The sequence below is a fragment of the Tiliqua scincoides genome, chromosome 4 (assembly GCF_035046505.1).
Source record: "Tiliqua scincoides isolate rTilSci1 chromosome 4, rTilSci1.hap2, whole genome shotgun sequence".
NCBI classification, from domain to species: Eukaryota; Metazoa; Chordata; class Lepidosauria; order Squamata; family Scincidae; genus Tiliqua; species Tiliqua scincoides.
Window position 1 is genome coordinate 63,714,093 of NC_089824.1, and position 26,312 is coordinate 63,740,404.

The following is a 26,312-nucleotide window of genomic DNA, read 5'->3' on the forward strand; positions in this document are numbered from 1 at the left end:
AGATTGTAACGGGGGGGGGGGGGGGAGAACATGGAAGCTATTGTGGGATGAGCTCATGTTGGATCTTCTTTTGTGTCCTGATGACAGTTGATGGCCCATCCCTGGTGCAGAGGATTGCCTCATATTGTTCAGCACTTTGGGAAGGATGCAGCATGGAACTCCTGATTGCCTAGGAGGCCTGTGCCTTGATTAACACGAGGACATTGACTGAGTTTCTAATGAAAGTTGGTGAGTGAAGCCAGGCCTGAATGGACCTCTCTCTCTCTCTCTGTCCACAAATGGTCTTTTTCAGAGTCAGAAAGCTCACAGAGTGTGGTTGACCAAGCATGGTATGGCTTGTCATGACATTTTTTGAAGCAAGGCTTCTCACTAGCCAGCCTGCAAGGGGCAGAGGTTGCTCCAACAAACCAAAATGTCATCTTTTACCCAAAGGCATATGGGACTTAATGCTTCCTTGTCACCGGCAGAAGCAAAACCTGGGTTATGCTCTCCTGGCATGCACCCAGCACCTGATAATCAATGACTGGTTTCCAAAATAAACTGAGGAGAGTTTGCCTATCACTAGTTCCACATGGACGGAGTATGCTCCCTAGATTATGTTGGCCAAGAATCCTGTTCTGAACACCTTGGGACTGCATGTGAGTGTTCCTTAGCACAAACCAATACTGACAGCATATCCTGAAGGCAGAACATTTGGAAAACTACTGGTTTAGATAACTTCAAAGACTTCCAGTTGTATGGTAGGCATCCCTCCCCCTTCTCCACACATGCTACCTACAGAAACTTATTGAACAAATTATGGCTTTCTTTTTATCTGTGAATATAGTGAGATGCCACAGAGATGTGCAGAGTACATTTTCTCTTATGATCTTTAAATGGTTTGCTTTTTATACTTTCACCAATTGCTTTGTGGAGTACAGGGTACAATACTTCCTTTGTCAACATTTAATGTCATAGAAGCCATTTCACTCCTGTTTCCCGAGCAGAGGTCTCCCATAAAAAGAGTACCATAAATGATTTTAATGCATAATAATGAACACTGTCTTTTTCATGCATACTTTTTATTGACAGAGTGTCTTGCTACATTTTTTAAAATTTAAAAAATGCATTAAGAGGGCTGGATTTCCAATCCAAATAATAAAAGCTCACTTTGACATGTAAATGAAATTCACAAAAAAGGTTGCACACCACTTGAATGGAGAGTTAGATAGGCTTGGAATATAACATACCTTGCTTTAATAACAATGGTTTTCTGGTTAAAATATCACAGACCTCACAGAAATCATTGAGGGCGCAATCCTAACCCCTTAAATCAGTGCTTTTTCAGCACTGACATAAGGGCATTGTAGCTCTGAGGTAAGGGAACAAACATTCCCTTACTTTGAGGAGGTCTCCTTGAGTGACACCCAACTGCAGGATGCAGCACATGTCCCATTGGCACCGCTATGCCACTGCTGGAAATCAATGACATAAGGGGTTAGGATTGCGCCCTGAATTAATTTTCCCCAAACCTGCCTGTCAATCAGAAGACATTTTGAACTTTACATACATTACTGATGTCCCAATTTGCCAAGGACAGCCTCTTTTCTGGGGTACCTGTTCACTATCTGTAATTCACTATTGTATATTGTCCCTGTTTTGGTCTTTGAATAATGCCTTAGGTGGACACCCAGATATGTCTTTTGCTAGTGAAAGGACGCTTGTGCAAATGGAAGGGCACTGCAGCAGGTTACCACTTGTAGAAAAGTGCTTCTGTTTCAAAGCAGTTCTTCCACTAGCAGAAAACACTATGTAATACATTGCATTACCAGGGCTGGCCTAGTGATGAGGTCAACTGAAGCAGCCATTTTGAGCCTACCACCCACTGAGCTGCTTCAATAAGTTCTCTGACAGCCCAATTCTGTTCAGCATGTGGGCTGGTGCAATGTGTGCTGCACCGGTGCTAGCTGTCGTGAAAGTGCTGTAAAGCACTTTACGTCAGCATAGCAGTTGCTGGTGCTGACACAAAATCCCACACTACAACAATCAGAAGATGCAGCACATGCCAGATGTGGGGATGGGGAAAGGGCAGGGAGGGTGTGACAGTCCTGAGGAGGGTGGTGACAGGGGTGAAGGTGGCCAGATCAGGCCCAGGAGGGGGCAAAAAGGCAGCTGTGGCATATGGTGCATCCTATCCCCTCTCCCAGGCCTGATCCACCAACCTGCATGCACATGGGCAGGAGGTCTGGTCTAGAGGGTAGAGCCTCCGTCTGCCTGAAGATTTAGGGATTTAGATAAGCCTGCCTTTGTAAACCGCCTTGAATAAAGTCTTGAATAAAGACCAAGAAAGGCGGTATAAAAATACCTGTTTTTTTTTTATTATTATTATTATTATTATTATTATTATTATTATTATTATTTATGTGTGTGTAACCTTAACTAGGGATGGGAACTTGAGTCAGGTGACTCAGCAAAAATCAGTGTTTTTTGTTGACTTGTTTACACTCAAGCTGTATGTGTGGAAGACTTGGAAAAACAATTGAGTCAAGGGCCCCTTGATTCACTACTCATCGCCATGCATGCAAACTCAAGTCTGTCTGTGTATGGCTGTGCTTGCTTACTGTTTGTGTGGTGAGAATGTCAGGCCCTCATTCATACTGGGCAAGGAGCAAGGAAGTTCTAGCCAGGAGACAGGGAAGGGTTAATGTTTGTTTTTACATCTGAGTGCTGAGGGGAGGCAGGATTGGGCTCTCTTGCCTGTCTCTGATAGGAAGGAAGGAACCATTGCTCATCGGACAAAGGATGGACATTCTTATATTTTCTTTGACTGAAGTAGGGTAGAAGGAAGAACCTAATGGGGTTCTTGCCTTACAATTGGCTGGAAAAGCCTATGGAGGCGGAACAGGCTCTCTTGCCCATTTCTGAAAGAACCAAAGATCAATAAAGGAAGAAGGGTGTTCTGATATTTTCATTGGCTAAGGGAGAACAGGATAACATACAGGCAGTAGTTTAATTGGACAGGTGTGTTGTCCTGTATGTTAATCTGTTGGAGAATAAAGATGTTCTGATTGAACAGTAGCTGCAAGTATGTTCCTTTAAATTGGCTGCTCAGCTAAAAGAACCGGGAAAAGGTAAATTTCTCTCTAACACCTAACCTTAACCTTCTTAAATAAACCAAAGTATGTTTTACAGGCCTGAGTTGGTCTTGAGTAATAAGAATTGGAATCAGCTATCCAGCTTGTCTGCTTGGCTGAGTTACCAAAAGAAACTTTAAGTCAGTTTAGATCCTTGAGGTCTGGGTCCTTCAGCTGGAGGGAGCCCAGGACCTGCAAGGGCTGGTGTAAGCCTGTAGGACCTCAAAGTGCCTGAGGCACTAGCATAATCAGGGTGGTGGCAGTACTACCAAGACTCTTGGTATGTCTTAAGGGTACATAAGAACATAAGAACAGCCCCACTGGATCAGGCCATAGGCCCATCTAGTCCAGCTTCCTGTATCTCACAGCGGCCCACCAAATGCCCCAGGGAGCACACCAGATAACAAGAGACCTCATCCTGGTGCCCTCCCCTGCATCTGGCATTCTGACATAACCCATTTCTAAAATCAGGAGGTTGCGCATACACATCATGGCTTGTACCCCGTAATGGATTTTTCCTCCAGAAACTTGTCCAATTCCCTTTTAAAGGCGTCTAGGCTAGACGCCAGCACCACATCCTGTGGCAAGGAGTTCCACAGACCGACCACACGCTGAGTAAAGAAATATTTTCTTTTGTCTGTCCTAACCTGCCCAACACTCAATTTTAGTGGATGTCCCCTGGTTCTGGTATTATGTGAGAGTGTAAAGAGCATCTCCCTATCCACTCTGTCCATCCCCTGCATAATTTTGTATGTCTCAATCATGTCCCCCCTCAGGCGTCTCTTTTCTAGACTGAAGAGGCCCAAACGCCGTAGCCTTTCCTCAGAAGGAAAGTGCCCCAGCCCCATAATCATCTTAGTCGCTCTCTTTTGCAGCTTTTCCATTTCCAAGAGGTGCCTGCCCTCCCAAGATTACAAGGAACAGAAGAACCACAACTAAGAACAGTAGGCTTGACACTTAAGCTGAGATTTAGACCCCCTAACTGCCTGGCCAACCTAAGAATCTAAATTGGGCACAGAGATCTCTGAGCTGCTAAGAGTGGAATAGTAGGGCCAGAGGTGGTCAAACTGAAGTGAGGAATTTTTTTTTCTTTAACATGTCACATGTTCCATGTTTCAGGGTTACACAAACCCAGCTAACATAACTAAAGAAGTTTTCATTATGCATGTAAACACAAAATCTGTGCCTATGAAATGCATGGACTCTGTGCAGTTTCTTCCCAGCCACCTACTGCTGCATTCTGAACATTCTGTATAGCAAATGGAACTCCTGGTACCAATACATGGATTTGTGAGGTCAGCCAATTAAATTCTTCTGTAACAAGATATCTCTGGTGTATAATCCAAAGGAAAGCCCAGTGGCATTGTGTTTTAGCTGCTGTTTTATATTCAAACTCTGCCTAATTTTATGGTTTTTTTTCCCAAACCTATTCCTAGATTTCTCTTTTAAATCAAATGCCCAGGTTTTATATTTTCTTCTCATATATGTGGTACATATTTCTCCAAGGGAATCACTCTTCCCTTTTTTCCCCTCCTGCCAAATATTTCCAGTCTACTTTATTTCATTTTGCATCTTATCGGAGTTCTTGCTATTACAGCATATCCCATTTTTATCATCAGCAAATGCCATTAAAATGCTGTTTAGCTCCTCTTCCAATCATTAATGTAGGTGTTATGAACAATGTAAATCCTGTTTTGCCCCAGGGAACATTTTCCTCCATTTGATATATTGAAGTTTATCACCTTCCTTTATTTATGATCCTTCAGTTACATTCCAATTCTCTTGACAAACTAGGTATAATCCTCCAGAATATAGTGTATCCTGCTACTGTCTTGTTTACCTTGAGACTTTGATTGTTTTTCTTGTTTGTTTGGCTTTTCTTCATTCCTGGGGTCCAGTGATAGATTTTCATTAGTTATAGAGAGAGTAGTAGTAGTACTGTATTTAACTAGTGAGCTGCACATACTACCAAATCCCAACCCCCTCCCCAAAAAATTGGTTCCCATTTTGTTCAACATGGTGCATCACTGAGCCGGGGTTCTGAAAGCATCTGCTCCTTCATCAAAATAAAGCACAACTTGACCTATGCCAAGCAATCTGCTTTATATTTATAAGAAACCAAGTACATACGTATTGTTGTCAGGTGATATGAATCTGGAATCACTCAAAAGATGGGCAGTCCAATCTACCGTAACTTCCCATATGGTAACGCAGCAGTGCCAGTGCAGCTTGTGCTGTATCCCACGGGGGAGGTTCAGCATGTTGAGACCTTTTAAGCTAAGGAAACTTTTGTTCCCTTGCCCAGGGTAAGCAACAGCTGCCACCATGAATTAACTTGGACTTGCACCAGAAATATCTTTGGCACAAGTCTATGCTACCCTGTGAACATGAATCAGGCCCAGGAAGGGGGTTAGGATTTGGCTGGCACCACTGCTGCTGAACCCATCTTCTTTGTGGGCCAGATTTGCATTTGCCCCGCCTCCATCTCCTCCTCCTTCCACTTATCCCTGCCCCATTCTAACCCTTCCTTGCTTCCCTCCAACTCCCCTTGTGCAGTTTTACTTGCAGCAGGGACATCCTCAGTTTGTCTTCACATGGACTATGTGTTTGTTACTTGCAGTGGCCGCCAAGCCATGTGCTCTGGCAGTGTCGCTTTTGCAAAAGCGCAGGCGTGAAATACAGCACCTGGAAGTGGTTTGGTGGTGACATGATGACATTGGCATGTTATTGTGCCTCCTGCAATTGCTTTCAGAGGGACACGTTTTGCAGTCAAAGACTTGGGCAATGTCCCCATAAACCCCTCCCTGGAGCATGGCACCCAGGTTGGTCCACCCCAGGTGTCCTCCTAGCAATGCCACTGGTTACAATATATATTTTATTGTATATTCACATCAACCAGTGAGGTAGGTTAAACTAAGAGTGTGATGCCCAGGATAGGCCACGGATAACTTTCATGCCAATTTTAACGACTTAAGGTCAAATATGATCCAACTTTCCAGTGGCAATGTGGCCACAATGCAGCCCTGGGGTAAAGGAACAAATGTTTCCTTATCTTGAACAGGCCTCTGTGATTGCTGCCCCCCCCACCTCAGGATGAGCACACACCCCGTTGGCACAGTTGCATCAGCACTGGAATGTTGGATAGGATTGGGCCCCAACTAATTCACTGCACTGTAACCAACAACTATCAATGTCAGACAACAGGTTTCAGGGAAATCTTCCTCTTTAAGAAACTCAGTAGTAGAGCTAGCTGGTTAAAAAAAAACTTGGTAATCTCCTTCAGTGGAAGGTTTCAGGAAGAACTTAGGCACAGAATGGTTGTCAGAGATGCTTTAGGCATGAGTTATTCTGTTTTAAGGCAAGGTATTAAATTACATTACCAATATATATATATATAGCCCCTTTCCCACTCTAATATACTACAGTTAAAATGGCAGGTAAAGTGTCCTTCCACTGGTATCTTTCCACTTAGCCTACTTCTTTTTGCTTTTTGTCTAACAAGCAAGTAATGGTAAATATTCTGAAGTTTGCAATTTATTATGCTTTTGCTTTTCCACTTTGGCCTCCCTTGTAATTCTCTGGAGATTACCTGAGTGGTGCATATTTTTTAAAGAGAATCCAGTTGCCTGATTTTCTTTATCACAATGCCAGCTTTCAGGTACGAAACTGTTTCAGTTGATTACATGAGGCTGGGACTATAAAATAAGCACCTAATGGTAACATGGTAGGAAAAAAAATAAAATTAGAGGCTCTCTGTTCACCAGATGTCATTTGAATACTTTTGATGGCTTTTAGATCACTACATTTTGTGCTGATCAGCCACTACAGATAAAGTGACAGAGAAGAATGGTTCAGAGCCAAATGTATTCTGGCTGTAGTGTGAGCAAACAAAAATACAGTAGGGAAATTTAATTTGGAAGCCTGTCTAAATTCCCTGGAAATGAAATGGAATGGGATCATTTTCCAAAGAGCTGGATTAACATTAAAGTGTTTTACTATTCTATTATCTAATGTTATACATAAAGTTTTATGTCCACCAGCTTAGCATTTTAAAGATCTTTAATACTGGCACAATAAAATTGAGTGCTGCAGCTAATTTTATATTCCATAATAAAAAATAAAATAAATTTGTGCAGGGAAATCAGTCATCTTTTTAAGCTCTTAATAAAAGGGGAAAATGCCTAGATGTGAGTAGTATTTGGTTTTATGTAACACGGTTGCTTACCATATTTAAGTTGAATATTGATTCACACTTGAACCTGCTCTATTTTTATCCTTTTCTCAGATTCTGTCAGTGAGAAAATTAATTGGGAGTTTAACACATCTGTCAGTGGTCTAATAAAAAGTCACATTTAATTGTGAATAACTCACATTTAATTGTGAATAAACATAGGCTGTTACATAAATCTATGTTTTAACATTGATAAATCACATTAATTTGACATGATTATTTTGGAAATAAATTTAAAAAATTTGAAAAAAGATTGGGAGAGGGACAAAAACAATTCCCAAATCATGTGTACTCTGGAAATGTGAAAAATATAGGAGAAAAACTCTGTCCAACTATGGAAAAGAAAATGTTTGTTCCAAATGATTTTTTAAAAAGATTTGACTAGATATCTTTAGAATTGATTAGTGCAGTGCTTCTCAAACAGTGGGTCAGGACAGTGTGAGTCCCCATTCATTTAAATATTTTATTTTTAATGTATTAAACCTGATACTACCATAGTATGTGACTGCATTTAGGGAAATGTTACAGATCTGTACTTTTAGCAGGCTACATGTATATACTTTTAACAATGATAGTAAATGGACCTTACTTCTGGGTAAGTGTGGATAGGATTGCAGCCTAGGATTGTTAAAAATTTTCCTGCTGGATGATGTCACTTCCAGTCATGATGTCACCTCTGGTGGGCCCTGACAGATTCTCATTCTAAAAAGTGGGTCCCGGTGTTAAAAGTTTGAGAACCACTGGATTAATGCGATGCATTGAACTTTGCTCAAATATTTTCCCAATTTTCTATCTGTCTCTCCAAGTTTTGTATTCATTATAACATATACCAGAATTCCACACAATTGAATTTATGCTGCAATATATATGCATGCAGACACATGCACACAGACACTCACATGTATCCTATAGTTGTGGTTATTAATTTGTGATACAACTATATAAATCATCTGAAAGCTCAAATTGCACAGAATATTAACAGAAATCTTGATATTTTTGGTGCTTATTATACAGATTTTCCTCTCTTAACAGTAGCTCAAAAATAATTGAAGTCAACAGTATACTAAGGTCACGTTTTCAAAATGTGACTCATTCCCAAGGCACAGGAAATGCTACCTTAGCAACAGGTGCACAGACTCACTCTCCTGATTTCAACATAGTTTTACTCCAGCAAAAAAGCTGGATGACCCTCTTCTTCCAACATGTTTTGCGTAGGTTGTTGCAATCGGGCAATTACATATGTCAGAAATGAAGTATGAAAAACAAGTTGAGCTGTATTTCAAAGCTGCTTGGGATTGCTACCTACTTCACTTGTGCTCGGTTTTCTGCTTAGTTTGATATAAGAAGAGAGGGACACTCTTTCAGAACTATTGCCCTGGTCATAGGTGTTGACCTTTCCCCATCACCACAATGTGAACGTCAGCCGTTCCTAATCCCTTGCACTGCTCACAGAGCCATACTTGCTTCCTGCTCGCTTAAAGTTGGACTCCATTTGAAGAAGATAATCATAATTTTCATTCAAATCAGATGAACTTGATCCCAGTGAGCTAAGAGATCCAGCCAATGATCCAGTTCCTTCAAAAGCAAAAGTCTGAAGGGAATCATAAGGAGGAACATTTGGATCAGAATTGGCTTCTTCTAGCTTTTGTGTAATGAATTCCCGGAACACAGCACTCTCGGGGCCCACCTGCAGAGACTGCCGGTAAAGACTCTGGATCTGTGTGGTAATATTTCTCCGGGGCTTGTGCTCTCTCAGGACAGGTTGGTCTCTCAGTGTTGAAATATCAAAAGCCTCTGTGTCCTGCTCTCCGCCTCCTTCATCATCATACTTAACTATGTTCTCTCGGAACTCTTCACCTTTTTGTGGAAACAGAGATTGCTTCCTCTGCTGCTTCAAGGCCACAATTGCAAGAACAAACACTGATAAGCAAACAAAAGACAAGGCAGAAAGATCAGTAAGCATTTGAGAATTCCAATGAGGTTAAGAATTACTACTATTGATCCTACTGCAAACTCTAGCAGATCGACCAATTTTATGGATTATGCTTTATAAGATAGGCGAGGACAGCGTTATCGGGAGCTCAACTGGTTCCTGTGCTCGAGAGTGCCATGGAATGGGGTACAAATGCAAGCAGGAGGAATGGGTATGCATTAGATAGCATGGTGTGCAGATGGGGTGTGTGAGTGGGGTGTGAACAGCTGAATGTACAGGAGAATATAAATTGAGAATAAATTAGTGTTGGGATCAAACTTCTCCCATTGTCTCTACTGCATTCTCAAACTACAAAAATGGGAGAGGAGGTTCATTATGTCCATAGAGAAACCCAAATGTTTTAAAATAAGTTTTGGGGGAGGCTTGATGGGGGTGGGGTGGCCGTGCTGTTTTTTTTTAAAAAAACACACACAGAAAAAATGTCTTTTCAGGTGATGTCTGGTCTAGAGGGTAGAGCCTCTGTTTGCCTGAAGATAACATCCACAGGTCACCAGTTCGAAGCCACCGGCACCATGCGACCTTGAAGCAGCTGACAAGCTGAGCCGAGCTATTCCATCTGCTCTGAGCGTGGGAGGATGGAGGCCAGAATGTGAAACCAGATCAGAAAGAAACATCTGAAATGTTGTGGTTCTTGAAAGATAGAACCTTCTTTCAATTGTAAAAATCACTATGGGGATTTAAATAGCCTGCCTATATAAACCGCCTTGAATAAAGTCTGAGGAGAAATCTGATGACCAAGAAAAAAGGTGGTATATAAATACCTGTACTATTATTATTATTATTATTATTATTATTATTATTATTATTATTATTATTATTATTATTATTATTATTATTATGTCTGCAGCAGTGCTTTGAACACTACTATTTTTCTGAAGTTGTTCTCGTTTGCCCTTTTCTTGCCCAGAATGCTGGTGCATCCTGGGAAGGTTATGATAGGTGGCAGCTGCTGCAAAGAGATGGCATGGTTCTTCTGTGAAAAAGGTATATCACTATTGTGTCATTGCTGGTAAGATGCCCTCCAAGTTTCCAATACTTTTGTGTGCCCCCCCTCTGAAAAAATCTGGAAGTTCCCTGCCCCCCCCCCCAAGGCCCCTTGCATGGCAAACTTTGTGTGTGGGGGTGAGAACATTCAACCTAGTACTAGAAACAAAAGCTATGGTGAATAATTCAGTTTTCTCAGGCTGGTGCTTCTGTGGTACCTCTAATGTTGTTCTCAGTCAAATCCAAATAAGCTATTCTAATCAACAAAGAAGGCAGTGGTCTATAAATCAACTGAAGTGATGGTGCCAAACTCTTATTTTGCTTACCTGATACTATTAGTGTGCAAGCTACAACAGCCACCAATGCTTGTGCACTGATGCCTATCGAAAAGAGGAATGCCCCATATCGACATGATTGTAGGTTTGCATTGGTATCACAGTCACAGACTGTGACAGTCAGGGTACTTGTGCTAGTGAGGGGTGGATATCCATTGTCAGCAATCTGGATTGGTAACGCAAAAACAAACTGTTCTCGGCGATGGAAGCCATTTCTTATAGTCAGAATTCCAGCCGTGTTATCTAAAAAGACCAAGAACAGAGTCACTTGTGAATATTTTGAAGTCCAACAAAAGTCTATAATTCGTATTCATTGTAGAATATACTTAGCTAGAAATATTGTGCTAAATTGTGAATACATAATTGGTATAGAAGGAGAAAAATGATAGGATTGCACTCTAAATCTCTTATCATAAAATAACTATCTTGTGCTGGAACAGGCAAGCCAGGAGGCTTGTGCTATATGCAGCACAAGATAGGGCACCACAGTGGCTTAGCCAAAGGTAAGGTGAAACTCTTCCCCTTACCCCCAGGTAAATCATTGCACACCGTATGGGTCTCGTTGTACTTGCGCCACCTCCTGAGGTGACACAAGTCCGAGGAGAGCGGAGTGGCTTGAAGGTCCCAGCATAACTGCTAGGTCCCAGCTCCACCACCCGCTGCAGGGCCTCTGGTTAGAGGTCTTCAAGCAGAGACAAGATAGATTCTATCAGAGATGTTATAGTTGTGAACTGCCTGGCAGGGTATTGGATTTGAAGATATTGTAGGCCCCTTTCAACTCTATGGTTCTATGATTCTTTTATTAACAGAATGCTAATCTGTATCTGAAATACAGTGGCATTTGGATTCCAATGCAAGGGACATTACAATGCATGGGACATTGCATTAAGGGAAATCCAAATTCTTGACCTGTAGTCCCATTGCAGTTCCAAAGGGGAGAAGGTACTCCACTAGGGCCTCTGCTTCCACTGCCAGTCCCTTCATCCAAGGTACGTTTTTCAAGCTGACTTCAGCTTGGGGGTGGGGAGGTGGTGAAGGTGGCTGACAGGATCAGGGCAAGCACAGGTCTGATTGCTTGTGTACTTGCATATGATGAGGGCTGTATTCATCCCAATCCTGTACATAAAGGATCAATTACTCCATACAGTGGGTTCCTCAGATTGATTACCCTGCACATGCCTGATCTCATCTGATCTCAGAAGCTAAGCAGGGTCAGGCCTGGTTAGTACTTGGATGGGAGACCGCCTGGCAATACTGGGTGCTGTAGGCTTATACCATAGTCTTTTGAGACTGAAGGTTGCCAACCATTTCGCTAAACATCTTTAGTTGTAGTGTCAGGCTGGTGCATTCCTGGAAAAATGAAAGGCAAACACCACAAAAACATGGTAGCCCTCTCTGGTGGCTGCCATTTTCCCATACAGTTTCTAGAACTGACAGTGCACCTGGGACATTATGGGTTTATGAAATGATTGCCGCCAGGAGATAGCTGTGCGGAGAACCTTGATGTCCTTTGCAGCCGTTAGCAGCAACAAATTCAAAGCAAGAAAATGCCTGTGAATAATGAATGACAAACCTGAACTGGTGTTGAAAGTGGGAGAAAAATGACTGGGTACCAACACAAATCAATCTTTAAATCACAGTCGGGGGATAGGATAAGGAAAGAAATGTTTGATTTTTTTTTTTCTTGCACACACCTATTATGGAACTTTCTAGATCATGACCAAAGCAATTTAAGTGGTACAAATCCAAGCAGTTCAATTACCTAATATTGATACCATAACCACATTCCATGTCTATAATATCAACACTCCTTAGCAATAACCCTGTAAGGTAGACCAGTATTAAGTCCAGATTCTGGATGGAGTGGGAGCTGAACTGAGAGAGGGTAGCTTGTCTAAAGTTCCTTCTTACCATGGGTCAGGCCTGCTGAGTATGAGTCTGAACCAAACCATTTCTTGTTCAGAAGACAGTGAACTTTCCAAAAGTTAGGCTGTATTGATTTATTCACCTAGCCAGAACATTCAAATAATTAGCAAAGTCAATGTGAGCAATGTATACTTTAGCTGAATTTGAAACAGCTCTTCTTTTCAGTCTCAGAAGGCTGCTTTAAGTGGTCTTCTTCCCTGCAATTTCCTCATCTGTTGAACTTAGGTTTTCCCTTCAGATTAGTTTCGATTGGTGTCCCCCTATACGATACTTTCTCAGCCTCTGGGATCAATACAAATGCTGCGCACCCTGGCTGCACGGAAGAGCCATTCGTATGATGTCATTGATGTATCAATGAAAACAGTGTAATGGGGAACAGGAAACAAGTTAAATAATTGTGAACAATGCCTTTGTTTTCCAATGATTTGTTTTAGTAGAATGGAATAAAAAAAAGTAAGGAGCTTTTATTAATATTAAATCTTCATTTTATTTGAACACCTGATTTCTCTCCCCTTTACTAATACTCCCAGCAGTTGGCAGTTTATGAGATAATGGGAAAGTTATCACTCCTACAGTGTGCCATATTTAGAAAGTAATTATTAAGAGGTAAAATGGGCTTCTGAGGTTTCATTTTGTTAAATTTCAGACTACTGTCAATGCAGATTTGTGTGAAGCCGGTTGCATTAAGTAGCTGCCAGTGATGCGTCACCTGAGAACATAAGAAGCACCCTGCTGGAAGCCCCATCGTGTCTAATATCCTGTTTTCAACAGTGGCCAAGGCGGAAAGGCATCAAGCCAAGTCATTGGCATCAAGCCATTGTTTGCTCTCAGTCTCTGGTACTTGGGGGGTTTGAACATGGAGGTTTCATTTAGCTATCAGGGTTATTAGCTTTCAAGAAACCAACTCTCTGTGAGCTTAACTGGTTTATTTTTAAATCTATCTAAGCTAGTGACAATCACCTCCTCTTGTGGAATCCATAAAGTATGCGACATGGTGAGATTTTGCCTCCTTTTGAGTGCATTGTGTTCCTGGCAAGCATTGTTATTTCCTTTTATTAATGTGTGAAGCATGATGTACATGTATATATGCATACATGGCACTGGGCGCCTGCTCGGGGGGTCCCACACCAGCCAGTGCTGTCACAATCCGCCCAGGTGACCTAATGCAGCTTGAGACACATGATAAGGGAAGAGAAGGGACTGGTAGACTCAAGGTGCGCTTCACTCAGTCTGTCACTGCCTTTCTCCAGCTTGCTGTGGATATGGGCCACGCTGAACTGCATACCACTCACTTGAGCAGGAAGCCAATAATGGGTCTCCTTACTGTGCTCCTTCTGCAAACCTGGGAGTGCGGAACTTCTGATTTTATTTACACATCATGCAAAGGTGCTACTTCATTTTCACACTCCCTTTGCATGAAAGATGCCTGGAAGTACTGCTTAAAGACTGCATTGGAAGCCTCAGAAGGCTTTTGGAGCAGTCCTGAATGCTTCATGCAGCTAGGTAATGGGAGAGGGGAGGGGAGCGGCGTGATGCGGGGGGCAGCACTGTGGACCTGCATCCAGGGTGCCACAGGGGCCAGGTTCATAAGCTTAAAAAGTTGCCTGTCTGTTTTGCTGCTGTGGCTTTTTTTTTTCTCACTTGACCTGTTGTTGCTGCCCCCATTCCAGCCACTCCATTATCTCACCCCCATTCCAGCCACAACCCAAGGACAATGTGCCAAGCCAGCATTCAGGATCAGGATCCCTTCTCCTTCACCACCTTTCCCCAAGTACAACTGAAAGCAGCCTGGACAGTCATCCTATGTAGGACACCTCACAATGTGCCCCTCTCTCCTGGAAAAGTAGCTTTCTCCCCTAGGAGAAGGGGGGCATCAAAAAGCCCGTGCCCTTCATCAGAGGTGCTGGTGAGAAAGGGTGGTGGCTGCTGAGAACTGAGATACAAATGCTGTCACTGCTGCTAAGGAATGGGGGCTTACTAGGTTCAGATAGAGGAATGCCAACGTAGGTACTTACTGCATCACTACGTCAAGGCCCCCCAATGACACTTGGTCAAGGACCTCTACAGATGCTCGCCCCGCCTGCTCACATTTTTGTGGGTTGCATTTCATTTGTTATATTCACCCTGTTGTCTTGTTATATTTCTGACCTTCCTACATGAATCTCAAAGAGGTCAGGCAATTCTCCGAACAATGCTATGGGGTAGTGAGAGGCTGTGTTTTCCTGGAAATAGTAAGGTTCATAACTGAGCAGAGATCTGAACCTAGATTTCCCCATTCCATACTTTTAGCCACTGAACTACATTGGCTCTTGAGTTTTGAAACTGTCATGTGAAGCTTCATAAAGAAAATGCTACCAAGGATGAAATAACAAACTAACAATTGAAGGGATGAATTGAGCACTCATCTTTTCAAAGGATATTTCAGAGCTTGCAGACAGGACACTTACCTCCATTGTCTTGGATTGCAAAACTGGAATTGCTCGTGGCCTCTTCGACTAACTGGAAGAAGAACTGATGGTCTTCCATGGAATCATCTCTATCCCTTGCACTGATGGTCTGAATGAGCTGAAAGAAATCATTGACAACTGATACCTTAGCAGAAACCAGTATTGGCTGCTTTTAAACGCCGGGTGCCACAACTGCATATAAGACAATCTGTTCAGGGACAGATTTGGTCAGGTGCAATTTGTCTCCTTGTCCCCAAAGGGCAGGAAATCTGTAGCTGTTGCTACAAATACACATCACTTAGCACAGTCCTGTAGGGTTTGTTGATTTTCTAATGTCCTACAACTATGCCACTTGCTTTTGTATTGACTGGAAAGAGATAAGCACTGAAGTCTTGGGTTAATGCAAATGGTTTCGGGAACTGAAATGCAAAGGTTAAATAAAGTTTCCATAAGCAAAAAAAAAGTCTAAAGTATTCTGCCCTTCCTTTGTTCTCCAAGGTGAAAAGTATATCATTCTATATTTGAACACATCCTTCAATACGAAAACCTATTTCCTTCCAGCCCACAAACATCATAGGCATCACTCAAGTGATGTATTATAGTTGCCGTGACCGCGAGATTGTGACAAGTTCATGTGCTGAATTGTGGATTCTTTGAGATTGTAACAGATTGATTATGGGAACACTTGGTTGTGTTTTCAAAGAAACAAAATAGCCCGTGTTTCCAAATGAATCGGACCAGATTGCTGTTTGTAAACGAACAAAGTCAAAATTAGCATCTTTACATTCAGAGATCATAGATTCTGCCGTCTCGAATAAACAGGCCACGTTGCCGTTGTAATGAGCCACGCATTCTGCTCATGAAGAACAAATATTTGTTACCATTATCAGTTGATGTTGTTTGAGGAATCATATGTATCAGTCACAACATTCTTTATCATGCTATTTCAGCTAAATGTTATCTTGCCATTTCAATGTGAAGCCAATTCATTTCCTTCATGGTAAGGCTTCCAAAGTACTCTTTAATGGCTAATTATTTGGGGCTGAAGAGTCTAGCACTGCCAAGTACAGGGTCAGAGGAGCCTCCTGACTGCCCCTGAAATCACTTTGTGATTATGACACAGCCGTAGTTCAGTTCAATGACTCTCCAGGCTAATGGAGCTTTTTAAGAGTTTTCTTTCTTTCCAGTGTTGATTCTGTCACTTTTGCCTTTGTGCTTAGGATGGGATGAATTTCTCAGTCGAAATCAAATAAACTGTTGAGTATTTTATAACTGAGAATGCCATGAGTCATTAGCACAGTCCACTCAGGATAATCAAAGCTGAACCTTTGGCTCAGGTTGCTGGCCTCAGATTCCTGTCCATTGCCAAGACTGCAGGAGAAGCATCCTTTGTTGTATCCTGCCACAGCATGAGGCAAACAAGAGAGAGCCAGGATGGTGATGTGGTTCAAGAGTTGGACTAGGGCCTAAAAGATCCAGGTTCAAATTCCTGCTCAGCCATGAAGCTTCCTGGGTGACCTTGAACCAGGCACTATCTCTCAGCCCCACCCACCTCGCAGGGTTTTGTGAGGGCAAAAGGAGGAACTATGTATACCACCTGTATTTTAAAAATGTAATAAATAAATGAGGTCAGCTGAGGAAAGGGCTTGCTTGCTTGGAAGAGCTTCATCTCCCAGCACTCTTGAATACTAATTGATCCCATCCTGACCACCCATGTGAGATTAGGTGGTTGCCTTTTGGAAGTCTGGTAGGAGTTTTTTTTGTTCCTCACCTAATTGGCTTTTGGCATTGTTCTTTCCACCTATCCCGTACTGTCCAGGATAATCTGGTGTTTAATCTGGTATTTAGACAGTGTGGCCACAAGTGGTAGGTCTAGTGCAGGACAGGGAATAGGAGGAGGGCTTTGATGTGCACCTTGAAGTAAGCCAGAGCCACGAGGAGAATGGATCTCAAGGGCTTATTTGGCATAGGGCTGTAGGCCAGTGACGCTTCAGGATTGAATTGCAAAGTCTCTTTCAAAGGCTGTCAGGCAACTCAGCTTCTCAGATTGGAGTCAAGGTAGTGATGCCCAAGGGGGAAATGACAGTAATGTGCTATGTCCCCCAGGGTAGTTACCTGGACAAAAGAGGGGGAGTAGGGTTGGGAAGATCAAATATTCTGCAGGGTGTTTGATTACTGTTAATTAATAAATATTGGGCAATATTACTCTGACAGCCAAATTCTATTGTGTATTGGGCTGTCACATAGAGGCATTTGTAACAGTGGGACAGAGTTCCGCTGTCATAAAATAGTGGACACGGTGCACAGCACTCAGTTGATGGCCATTTTCCTAGTCCTGCCACTGGAGGCAGCAGTACTCCACCTCTGCTGATGGACCCTGCCACACCTGCTGGAGAAGGTAAGGCAGCAGTGGAGCGGGTAAGCAATAAGGGAGCAAAACAGGGCAGGGAAGGGGAGGAACACGGGCCAAGAAGGCTGCAGGAGAGGGGTTGATCCAACGGCCATGGCACAGACCGGATCCTATCCCCACTTTTGCAAGCCTCCCCACTCCCTTTGTGGTCTCAGACCTGCACCAGCTACAGAGCGGGTGCAGGTTTGAGGAGATCCATTGCAGAGTGGGAGGCTTATAACTATACCCTCTATAACTCCCCTCTGAAGCTTCCCAATCCATCCCCCCTCCCCGGGTATGGGTGGAAGGACAGGACTGAGCTCAAAATGATCTTATCTTGTGTTATCTGTGGAGGGCACTGGGGCAATGTTAGCTTCAAGCATCAATAGCAATTCATGTGACTGCTTTTATTTTACGTACAGCACAACTACATGCTGGCATAATTCAGTCCTTGGAAAGCAATGGCATGCAATCGTCCGCATGGCCATTCCTTCTCACCATATCCCCATGGGAAACAAAAAGCAATAGCGTACATTTGGATGGTAGCAACATAAGGTTTGTTCAGGTTTTTTGGTAAGTTAGAGCAGTGGGGACAGCTACAGGAAAAGGGAGCCTTCATCTCCTCTCTGCTTTGTAACTACCTTAGGAACCAGAAAGGGGTCAGGGGAAGAAGCTGCAAGGTAATAGCTCAACAACAGAACAAACACTTTGTCTCAGGTTCAATCCCTGGCATCTCCAGATAGGACTGGGAAAACCTGCTGTCGGAAACCTGGAGAGTTGCTGTCAATCACTGCTGTCAATCCTAGCTTAGTTAGACCAGGAGCTTGATTAGGGAGCAGTGGTAAGATGTTCACATAAATAGGATGACAGAATTTTGAAGATGTTTGAAGCTTCCTGGGTAAGAACACATGCAATTCAGCAAATCTGAGACATTTTCTTTTAAAATAAGCAATGAAGAAGTTACCCTGGTATCACCTCTGCCAGCAAGAGGAGCATGAAATGAACAGCCGATGCTGCTTTCATGGTTGCCTCATGCTCGGGATCTTTTTTTCTTTTCTATGTTTCTGTGAAACCAGCTGCCAGTCATACTGAGAAACACATATCTGGCTTTCTAAGTATACTGCAGATAGCTGGAGTTTCCTTTGCTCTTCTGACTTGTTTCTGCACAATGTTACACAGACAAAAGTGCTGTCATAATATGGGTGACACATGTAATTATAACCTTCCTAATGAATGTCAAGAAAATGGCTGTTTTGTGATCTTTTTCTTGGTTCTCTCGGGGCTGATAAGCTAATAGCCACCTCTGTGCACCTTGTAGAATTTCACCTTTTTTTAAAAGTGAGTTGAGCATTTAAACACAGCAGCCTCTCCCATTTGTACAAATCCATGCTTGAACATTTTTAACAGAAATCAGTAAAATCCATGTGATTGATGAAATATTTTGAATGCAATAATTCTGATGCGGCTGAATCAAAGGGTGCAGAAAGATGCAAAAAATTAAAAATTTTTCCAGTTTCTCCAGACTTGGTGGCATCTAGAGATCAAGCTTGATGTGACATGGGAGATTGGTGAGTCGATCTCCCAGCAACTTTTTCTTTCTGTCAAAGCAGAAATTTGGATTGGGATCATGCTACAGTTAGGCAGGTAGGATGTTGATATTTTGTATAGTTTTCCTGATTTATGCTTCCTTCCCCAGGAAGGCAATTAGCTATGGCAGGGCTTTTCAAACTGGGGCGTCGCAACGCCCCAGCCTGTGGGCCCTGGGCACTTTCACCTTAAGGGGCAGGGACAGCCTGGAGGCAGGGAGGAGGCAGTGGTGCAAGCCCCAGGATCGTGCCACTCAGGGGGGCTGCAGGGGCTTGGCTGCACGTACCTGAGCCTCCTGCAGCCTCCCGGGGGTGTGGGGATCTCTGCGTGACCTTCTGCAGGGCTCCCCGCAGCTTTGAAAGCGAAAGTGGAGCGATCGTGCCCCACCTCCGCTAAAGCACTCACACACAGGGAGGGAGGGGTATTGGTTTTCCCCTTCAGTTGTCATGAGAAAATGACATTGTGGAAAGCAGTTAATACCATTTCCCCATGTCATCTCCCTGATTTAAATTGTTCCTGGTATCTCCCAGACTGGGGTCGATAGGGGGTGCAGTGGAAGTGCAGGTTGTACCATGTGACACACACGGGGGGTGACACCACTACTGACCAATTTTTTTTTTAAATCTTGGTATTTTTGAATAATACCATCATGTTATATATCGTTTGATGCGTAATTTCATACAGAATGCAATGAAATAAACCATGTTGAAATATTTCTATTCTATCAAAAGTTATAGCCAAAAAACCAGCAGGAATGGGGTAAGGGTGAATCACCGTGCCCACCGCCCAGGGCATTGCCCTGTCTACTGCATGGGAGAAGGTCTACCATGGGGGTGACACACTGGTCTCCCAAACCGGATGCCACAAACCCGAGTGACGCCACTGATCTCCCATCACATTTTTGCCACAATCCTAACCCTCTCTACTACCGGTGTAACTTGAATTGCACCAGTGGAGGTTACTTTAAAGCTGTTGTAAAGCATTTGTCATACAAATATACCCTCACCCAAGGAGACCTCTAGCAGCTGATAATCCCCCACGAGATGCAGCGGAAACCACACTGGCACCAATGCATTGCCGCTCAGGAATTTAGGTAGGATTCAGTTGTCAGTTTGCCCCAAAATCAATCAAGCTGAGCATATCACTAGATGAGTTTCAGGGCCAAACTAAATGTTACATCAAGTATGTATTTTAGATCTGCATGGTAACTATCGTGTGTGTGAGAGTCTCTCTCTTTCTCTCTCTCTCTCTCTCTCTCTTCCATGGAAGTGACCTTCCTAAGCCTAATAACATCATCAGGGACATGATGTACAAGTGCAACATGAAGGGATGGGGTTAAAACGTCCTCTGCATATATCCTGATCCAGATTCTCCACCACACCCATAGTTGCTATGCAAATTTCCATGTACTATAACATGTAGTTTGGTTCTTTGTTTGAAAAGCAGTGTGCTAATTGTTTCTGAGTCAAAGTCTAAAATGCATGCATGCTTGATATGGCAGCAAAGGTAACGTGGCTAGATATTGCATTTGTAAGACTGCTCCTTTATTGATTCTGCTGAAATCTAATTGCCAAGAATTGTGTTATATCAAGGCTCATTAATCTGAAAACTGTAATAATCTACAAGACAGTGGGGAAACTGCTAACTGGGGAGTTAGCTTGGTAATTGTTTTTTTTCTTTTTTTTCCAGGAAATCTGTCAGTATAGAGACTCAGAGCTTACAGCTGGACTACACATGGAACTACTCCACTTAGAGAATATGCCAGCCTTGCCTGTTGAGAACCTTGCATCCCAAGAGCTTGCTACTATCAAAGAAACAGATTATTTCACATTTCCTTTGTCTGATCTTCTCCTCTGCTCCAAGTGAATCATTTCAAACTTTTCTTTCTACTGTTCTTTCGCACTCAATTATTATTATCTACAAAGTACATAAAACTTTCTGAGTGCACTGTACACACTTTTTAAGAAGATACCAGAATGGGGTGGTGACAGGGGTGGGGTGTAGTGCGAATCAAGTCCTGGGAGGAGGCAGGATTGGAAGCAGTGACAGCGGCTGAATCCAAACCACCTTCCCAGACCCAATCTTGTGTCCACATGGACCTCTGCTGCTGAGTTTGCTGGTGCAGGTTTGAGTAGACCCCTCTATACTCAGGGGGAGGGGGAGGGACGGGGAGAAACTGGGGCAGGATGGAGGTGGGACCAGCAAAGTCCTGCTGGCACAGACCTGAGAAGCCCCATTGTGGGACTTGGGACTGGTCCTGAGGAGACCTCTGGCAGCTGCCACAGGGTCAAGAATGCAGTGGTAGTAGCTTTGGTGCTGCTGTATGTGGCGGCGGTGGCGCCTTTAGGATTGGGCGGTGAATTTCTCTTTATGTCAAGGTCAATTGTGATGAGGACCAACTTCCTCTAAAAATGTCCACATGGACTTTCTCCTCATATGCACAAAATGATACCAACACACCCACTTTTCTTTTTCATGGGAGAACAGCTGAATGTTCTGCACCTTCATGGCTCACATTGGTTCTTCAGAACAATTTGGCTGCCATTGGAGTTTCCTCCAAAGGGTATGCAGACGTCCACAATTCCTCAGCAAGAAGATAAGCAAATGTGGTAAGCCCTTATCCACAAAGCTAGCCTTAATGCTATATAAAAATAACCAATATATCTCTATAATGTAGGGGTGTCCAAGCCACAAATGATAAACTTTAGATGTTTGAGAGCTGAAATATTTAAGAAGCATTTAAATTCTTAAATAGATTTATTCACCATGAACATTAAACTTATGTTTTAATCCAGTGGAGTCTCAGTTTAGACCTCTTGGATAATTATAACACTTGAAAATTTCTTCTTTCTCTTTAATATAAATTGTGATGCAAAATGTAGATAACAATAATGATTATTAGCTCTAAATAACTGTTAGATCAGCCAACATATTTCCAAAAGTCGCATATTATATGTCAAAGAGCTGCGTGTGGCTAACGGGTTTGGCCACCCGTGTTATAATGCCAGAGGCAAGGGAGTGACAACAGGATATTAGTATCTTGTTTTCTTGAGTGCTCACTGAGGCATCTGACGGGCCACTGTAAAATACACGAAGCTGGACTACATGGGCACTTGATCTTATTCAGCAGGGCTTATTTTCTTATAAAAAGTTTTAATATGTGTGCCTAGGAAATAAAATGTATACATCAAGGCAAGATTTCAGAAATTAGAGGATAGAGCAGAGACTTTACCTTCACAAATTTCTAAAAATGGGTGGTGAGCAACTACTTAAGGTTTACTATTAGCATTGCATTTACCAGAAGTGCCATCCTGCTGAAACAGCAAAGTAGCTTTGCTTGTTTGTTTAAAAAAAACAAAACACAAAACCCTCAGGATTATCTTCATTCGCATTCCATCCAAAGATGAGATTTGCAAAGCAGGAGTGAAGAGAGAGCCCATAAAAGAATAACACTTTTCCCACTGTATGCCATAATTCAGGAACATCTAATTTGCTATGCTCCAGAAGTGCATGTAAAAACAACAGGGCTTTATGGTGTTCTGAAGCTATTATCCTCTCAACTTTATGCGAAGGGCTCTAATTAAGATTTACGTTTCTTTGTTTGTATTTATTATTCACTACATGTGGATTATCTATATTGTTTTAACATCCAAAATGTTTTCCCATTATTTCAATACCTTATATTAATACCTTGGAATTGTATTAAAACATTTTGTTTTGTTTAAAGGGATTGGGATTTTTTTTTTTTACGGCTAGACAGAGAGCAAGTGGGGTGTACACTTAGCAGTTAGCAACTGGCATGTCCTACTGCCACTTCACCCTTTCAACTAGGAATGAAATGGAAGAAAATAACATTTTTATAAGGAAATTAATAATTTTTTAAGCCTTAAGGTTTTTAATTTAAAATTTGAAAAACTGTAAAACATCAAACCAACTGAAGGTAAATTGTATAGTAAAAAACAAAGTACTGATAATTCAATAAAAGAAGAAAAAAAAGGTGTTGCAAGATATTAAAATGTAAGCATCAAATATAACAATACCTGACAGTTTCTCTGGGTATTTTTCTACACAATTTATCTAGATACTTTTATATCCTAGTTACACAGGCTGTTGCGGGTTTTTGAACTCTTAGTAAAATGGGTGGGTAAGCCCCCTCAAATGGCTCCTGATAATCAGATGAATAAATGTACAAAGGGGCACACAGCCCAAAGGGGCACACAGATTTTTATGATCTGCTTGTGTTCATCAAGTTTCCCCTGTCGGATTAGGTAATCATTGGGACCCCTGGATTTGCCATTTCTGAGAAAAAGGCAGGCTTAATGGTCCAATGAACTGGCTAAGGACCATTGTTTATGAGTCGGTGGGGGAAGAAGAAGATGCTCAGACATTGAACAGAAACACCTTACAACACAATTGGCTATTGTCCTTGAATGACTCAGCAGCCCTTTCAGAATGCTAAGTCACCACAGACATTTCTGAGGCAAAAATAGGGAAAAGCAGGGATTTTCAACACAATTGCATAAGAAGCTAATATCAAGTAAGTTGCATTTGCTTTCACTGCAATTGTTGTTGATTCTGTTTTACGCTAAGTGCTGGGTAAATAAGTGTAGAGCTGCTATCTTTGACTTGAAGTAAAAAATGCATATTCATTTGTTTTGTGGTCTAATAAGGAAATTACCAAGGAAAGTGTACATCAAAGTCAATTCATAAGTGATCCTCAAATTACAGGTATTTGTGTCAGAATGAAAATGGATTAAAGAGGACTGGACTGACTCAGAAACATAGAAGAGTGTTCAGTGCTACTTGTACTTCGCCAAAACCTGTTCTTGCTTCATGTAAAGCAAGACTAGCATTCATTACTGTACAAATATGGCCAATCCAAATATTTTCCAGATTTTCAGCTCAAAAGACAATTAAGATAGTAAGCAGGATATTATTTATTAGATAAGACGTTATCATTAAGATCATAGACTGGACATAATAATAAATATATATTATACATCTATTATATATAAATATGAGGCACAGGGTGATATCACAACGGTATGCAGCCAATCAGATAAGGATAGTTACAATCAGATAAGGGTAGTATGCAGCCATCAGTAAGGACAAATGAAGCTCTTGGGAAGCCCAGTCCTATCTAACAGTCCAATCCTAACCAACTTTCCAGTGATGATGCAGCCATAATGCGGTCCGGAGGTAAGGGAACAAAGATTCCCTTACCTTGCGGAAGCCTCTATGACTGCCCTTCCACCACAGAACGCAGTGTGCACCCTGTTGGCTTGGCTGCATCGGCACTGAAAAGTTGGTTAGGATTGTGCTGTAACTGCACTGATGCAGCTATTCCAACAGGGAAGGGGGCACACTGAATCCTGTGGGGGAGTTTCAGGCCCTGGAGGTCTCCTCCACATAAGGAAACATTTGTTCCCTTGACCAGCAGTAAGTCTCCACATGGGTCTACTTGGATCTGCCCCAGCTATCTTGCTGATGCAAGTACGAGTGGAGCCAGGAAGGTGGATTGTGGCCTGGAAGGGGGATAGGATATTGGTGGTTTTGCTATCGCCAATACCACCCCCTCCCTGTTTCACCTCCTCCTCATTCCACCCTCTCCCCTCTCTGATCTGCTCATCCCACCCCCACCATTATCAGTCTTAGCAGCAGTGGTCCTCCCACACTTACTGTTTAGAGACTGCCTCCTAAAATGGCCACAGGCGGCATGCTGCGTGCGCCATCAAAAGTCATTTTATAACAGCAGGAACTGTGTTCCACTGTCAAACCCCTCCATGCACGGGCCCAACTTTGGATAGGATTGGGCTGTAAGAGAAGGGCAAAATTTCACATATGTGTAACCAGATGTGTAATTCTAGTCTATCAGGGATCACAGAATCGACAGTCAGAATCCTTTCATAATGTTCCCTAAAAAAGTCAAGGAAAGTGTGGGTCTTCTTTGTATTCTAAAGAACCTTGTGAAAAGGCATACTCCTTTGGCTAAGATCTATGTATAAGACAGAAAAGGAAATGGTTTAGAAGCTCAGCTTACTTGCTCTCTGCAAACACATTTGAAGCAGAACATTTCAATCTCCTCCACCACAATACCAGATTGTCATATTTCTGACTGAGTCAGATTCATTCTTCTGTAGTATCTAAGATAAATTTTGTTCCCATCTCATATTGTTTGATATACTGCAGCCATTCTGAGCGTGTAAATTTGGAAGTATGCCCCACAGGAAGCAATGAGATTTATTAGCATACTACATCAATCTATACATTTTGGAGGTCTGTCTGATTGAAATTGTTTCAGATAAGCAGCAGGGAGTATGACTGACCTGCAGTCTTGCTCCCCAATGCATTTTTATCATAGCCAAAAGAAAGGTTTCACATGGGGGGGGGGGATTATCTGAAATTTTCCTTTTTGACACAAAGACAGGATTGACCAAGAGAACAAGTCAGTTCCCCTTGTTAACACATTTCAAATGGCAGAGTGAATTCCGAGGTAATTAAACCACACTGGGGAAAATTTACATTGGTGTGATTGTTGTTTTGTTTTATCCTGAGCACTTACTCTCTGCTCCACCAAGTTTTAGGCCTAGAAAGGTTTATCCTAGGCTGCCCCCACTGCGGCTAAAGAGTTGGCCTTTTTCCTCCAGGTAGAAAACATACTTTTTAAATTCATAAACTATCAGTTCATGTTCCCCTTGTGTGTTTTTCCCCTTCCCAACTGTTTTACAACTTCCAATCTAAGAGTACATTACCACTTACAAATCCTAACCACAACAGAAAGCACTCTCCTAACATCTATCAGGGCATCACTGATTCTCAGGAGCTATGCCCCAATATACACCTGGACAAGCCCAGATCCATCTAGGTCTTGGAATATCTTGCCTCAGGGCTGGCCTTAGTCAATGTGACCAATCTGACCAAACTGGGCCCATGCCTGGAGTTGTGTAACCCACAGCTGGCACCTCACTCTGTAGCTGACACTCCAGCATAGAATCTTCCATGCTGAGCCATCACAAGGAGAGCATGGCAAATGGAGCTGCCACTGGATGGCATGGGAGAAGCTCACCCCTGGGTCTGATTGGCTTCGCCCCTCCCCAAAGCAGTTGGCAGTGATGCCACTGCCAGGTGCCTTGCTGCTGTTGCTCGCCCTAGTGTGTGTATGTGGGAGGGCGCCTAGGGGTGCTCCCCCCCCCCCCGCAAAAATGTTTTGCATTGGGCCTCACAGCTTCGAAGGCTGGCCCTGACTTGCCTAGCACACTGTTGTGCTTCTGTTGTTTAAAATAAGCTTTTGGGGCAACTTTTGCTTC

General features: G+C 42.6%; 1 protein-coding gene and 1 pseudogene across 1 annotated transcript in view; one reads left to right on the top strand and one right to left on the bottom strand.

The window, feature by feature from the left end:
* Nucleotides 1–8,318: 8,318 nt before the first annotated feature.
* The window catches only part of CDH19 (cadherin 19), a 54,825-nt gene continuing 36,831 nt past the window's right edge, over nucleotides 8,319–26,312 (bottom strand). The window contains exons 9-11 of the mRNA XM_066622793.1: nucleotides 15,030–15,147; nucleotides 10,648–10,899; nucleotides 8,319–9,264 (exon numbers count right to left, since the gene is read on the bottom strand). Coding sequence (XP_066478890.1) covers nucleotides 8,774–9,264; nucleotides 10,648–10,899; nucleotides 15,030–15,147 — 861 coding nt within the window. The 3' untranslated portion in view covers nucleotides 8,319–8,773. The remainder of the gene's footprint in view (nucleotides 9,265–10,647; nucleotides 10,900–15,029; nucleotides 15,148–26,312) is intronic.
* On the top strand, nucleotides 11,808–11,926 carry LOC136650079 (5S ribosomal RNA; annotated as a pseudogene).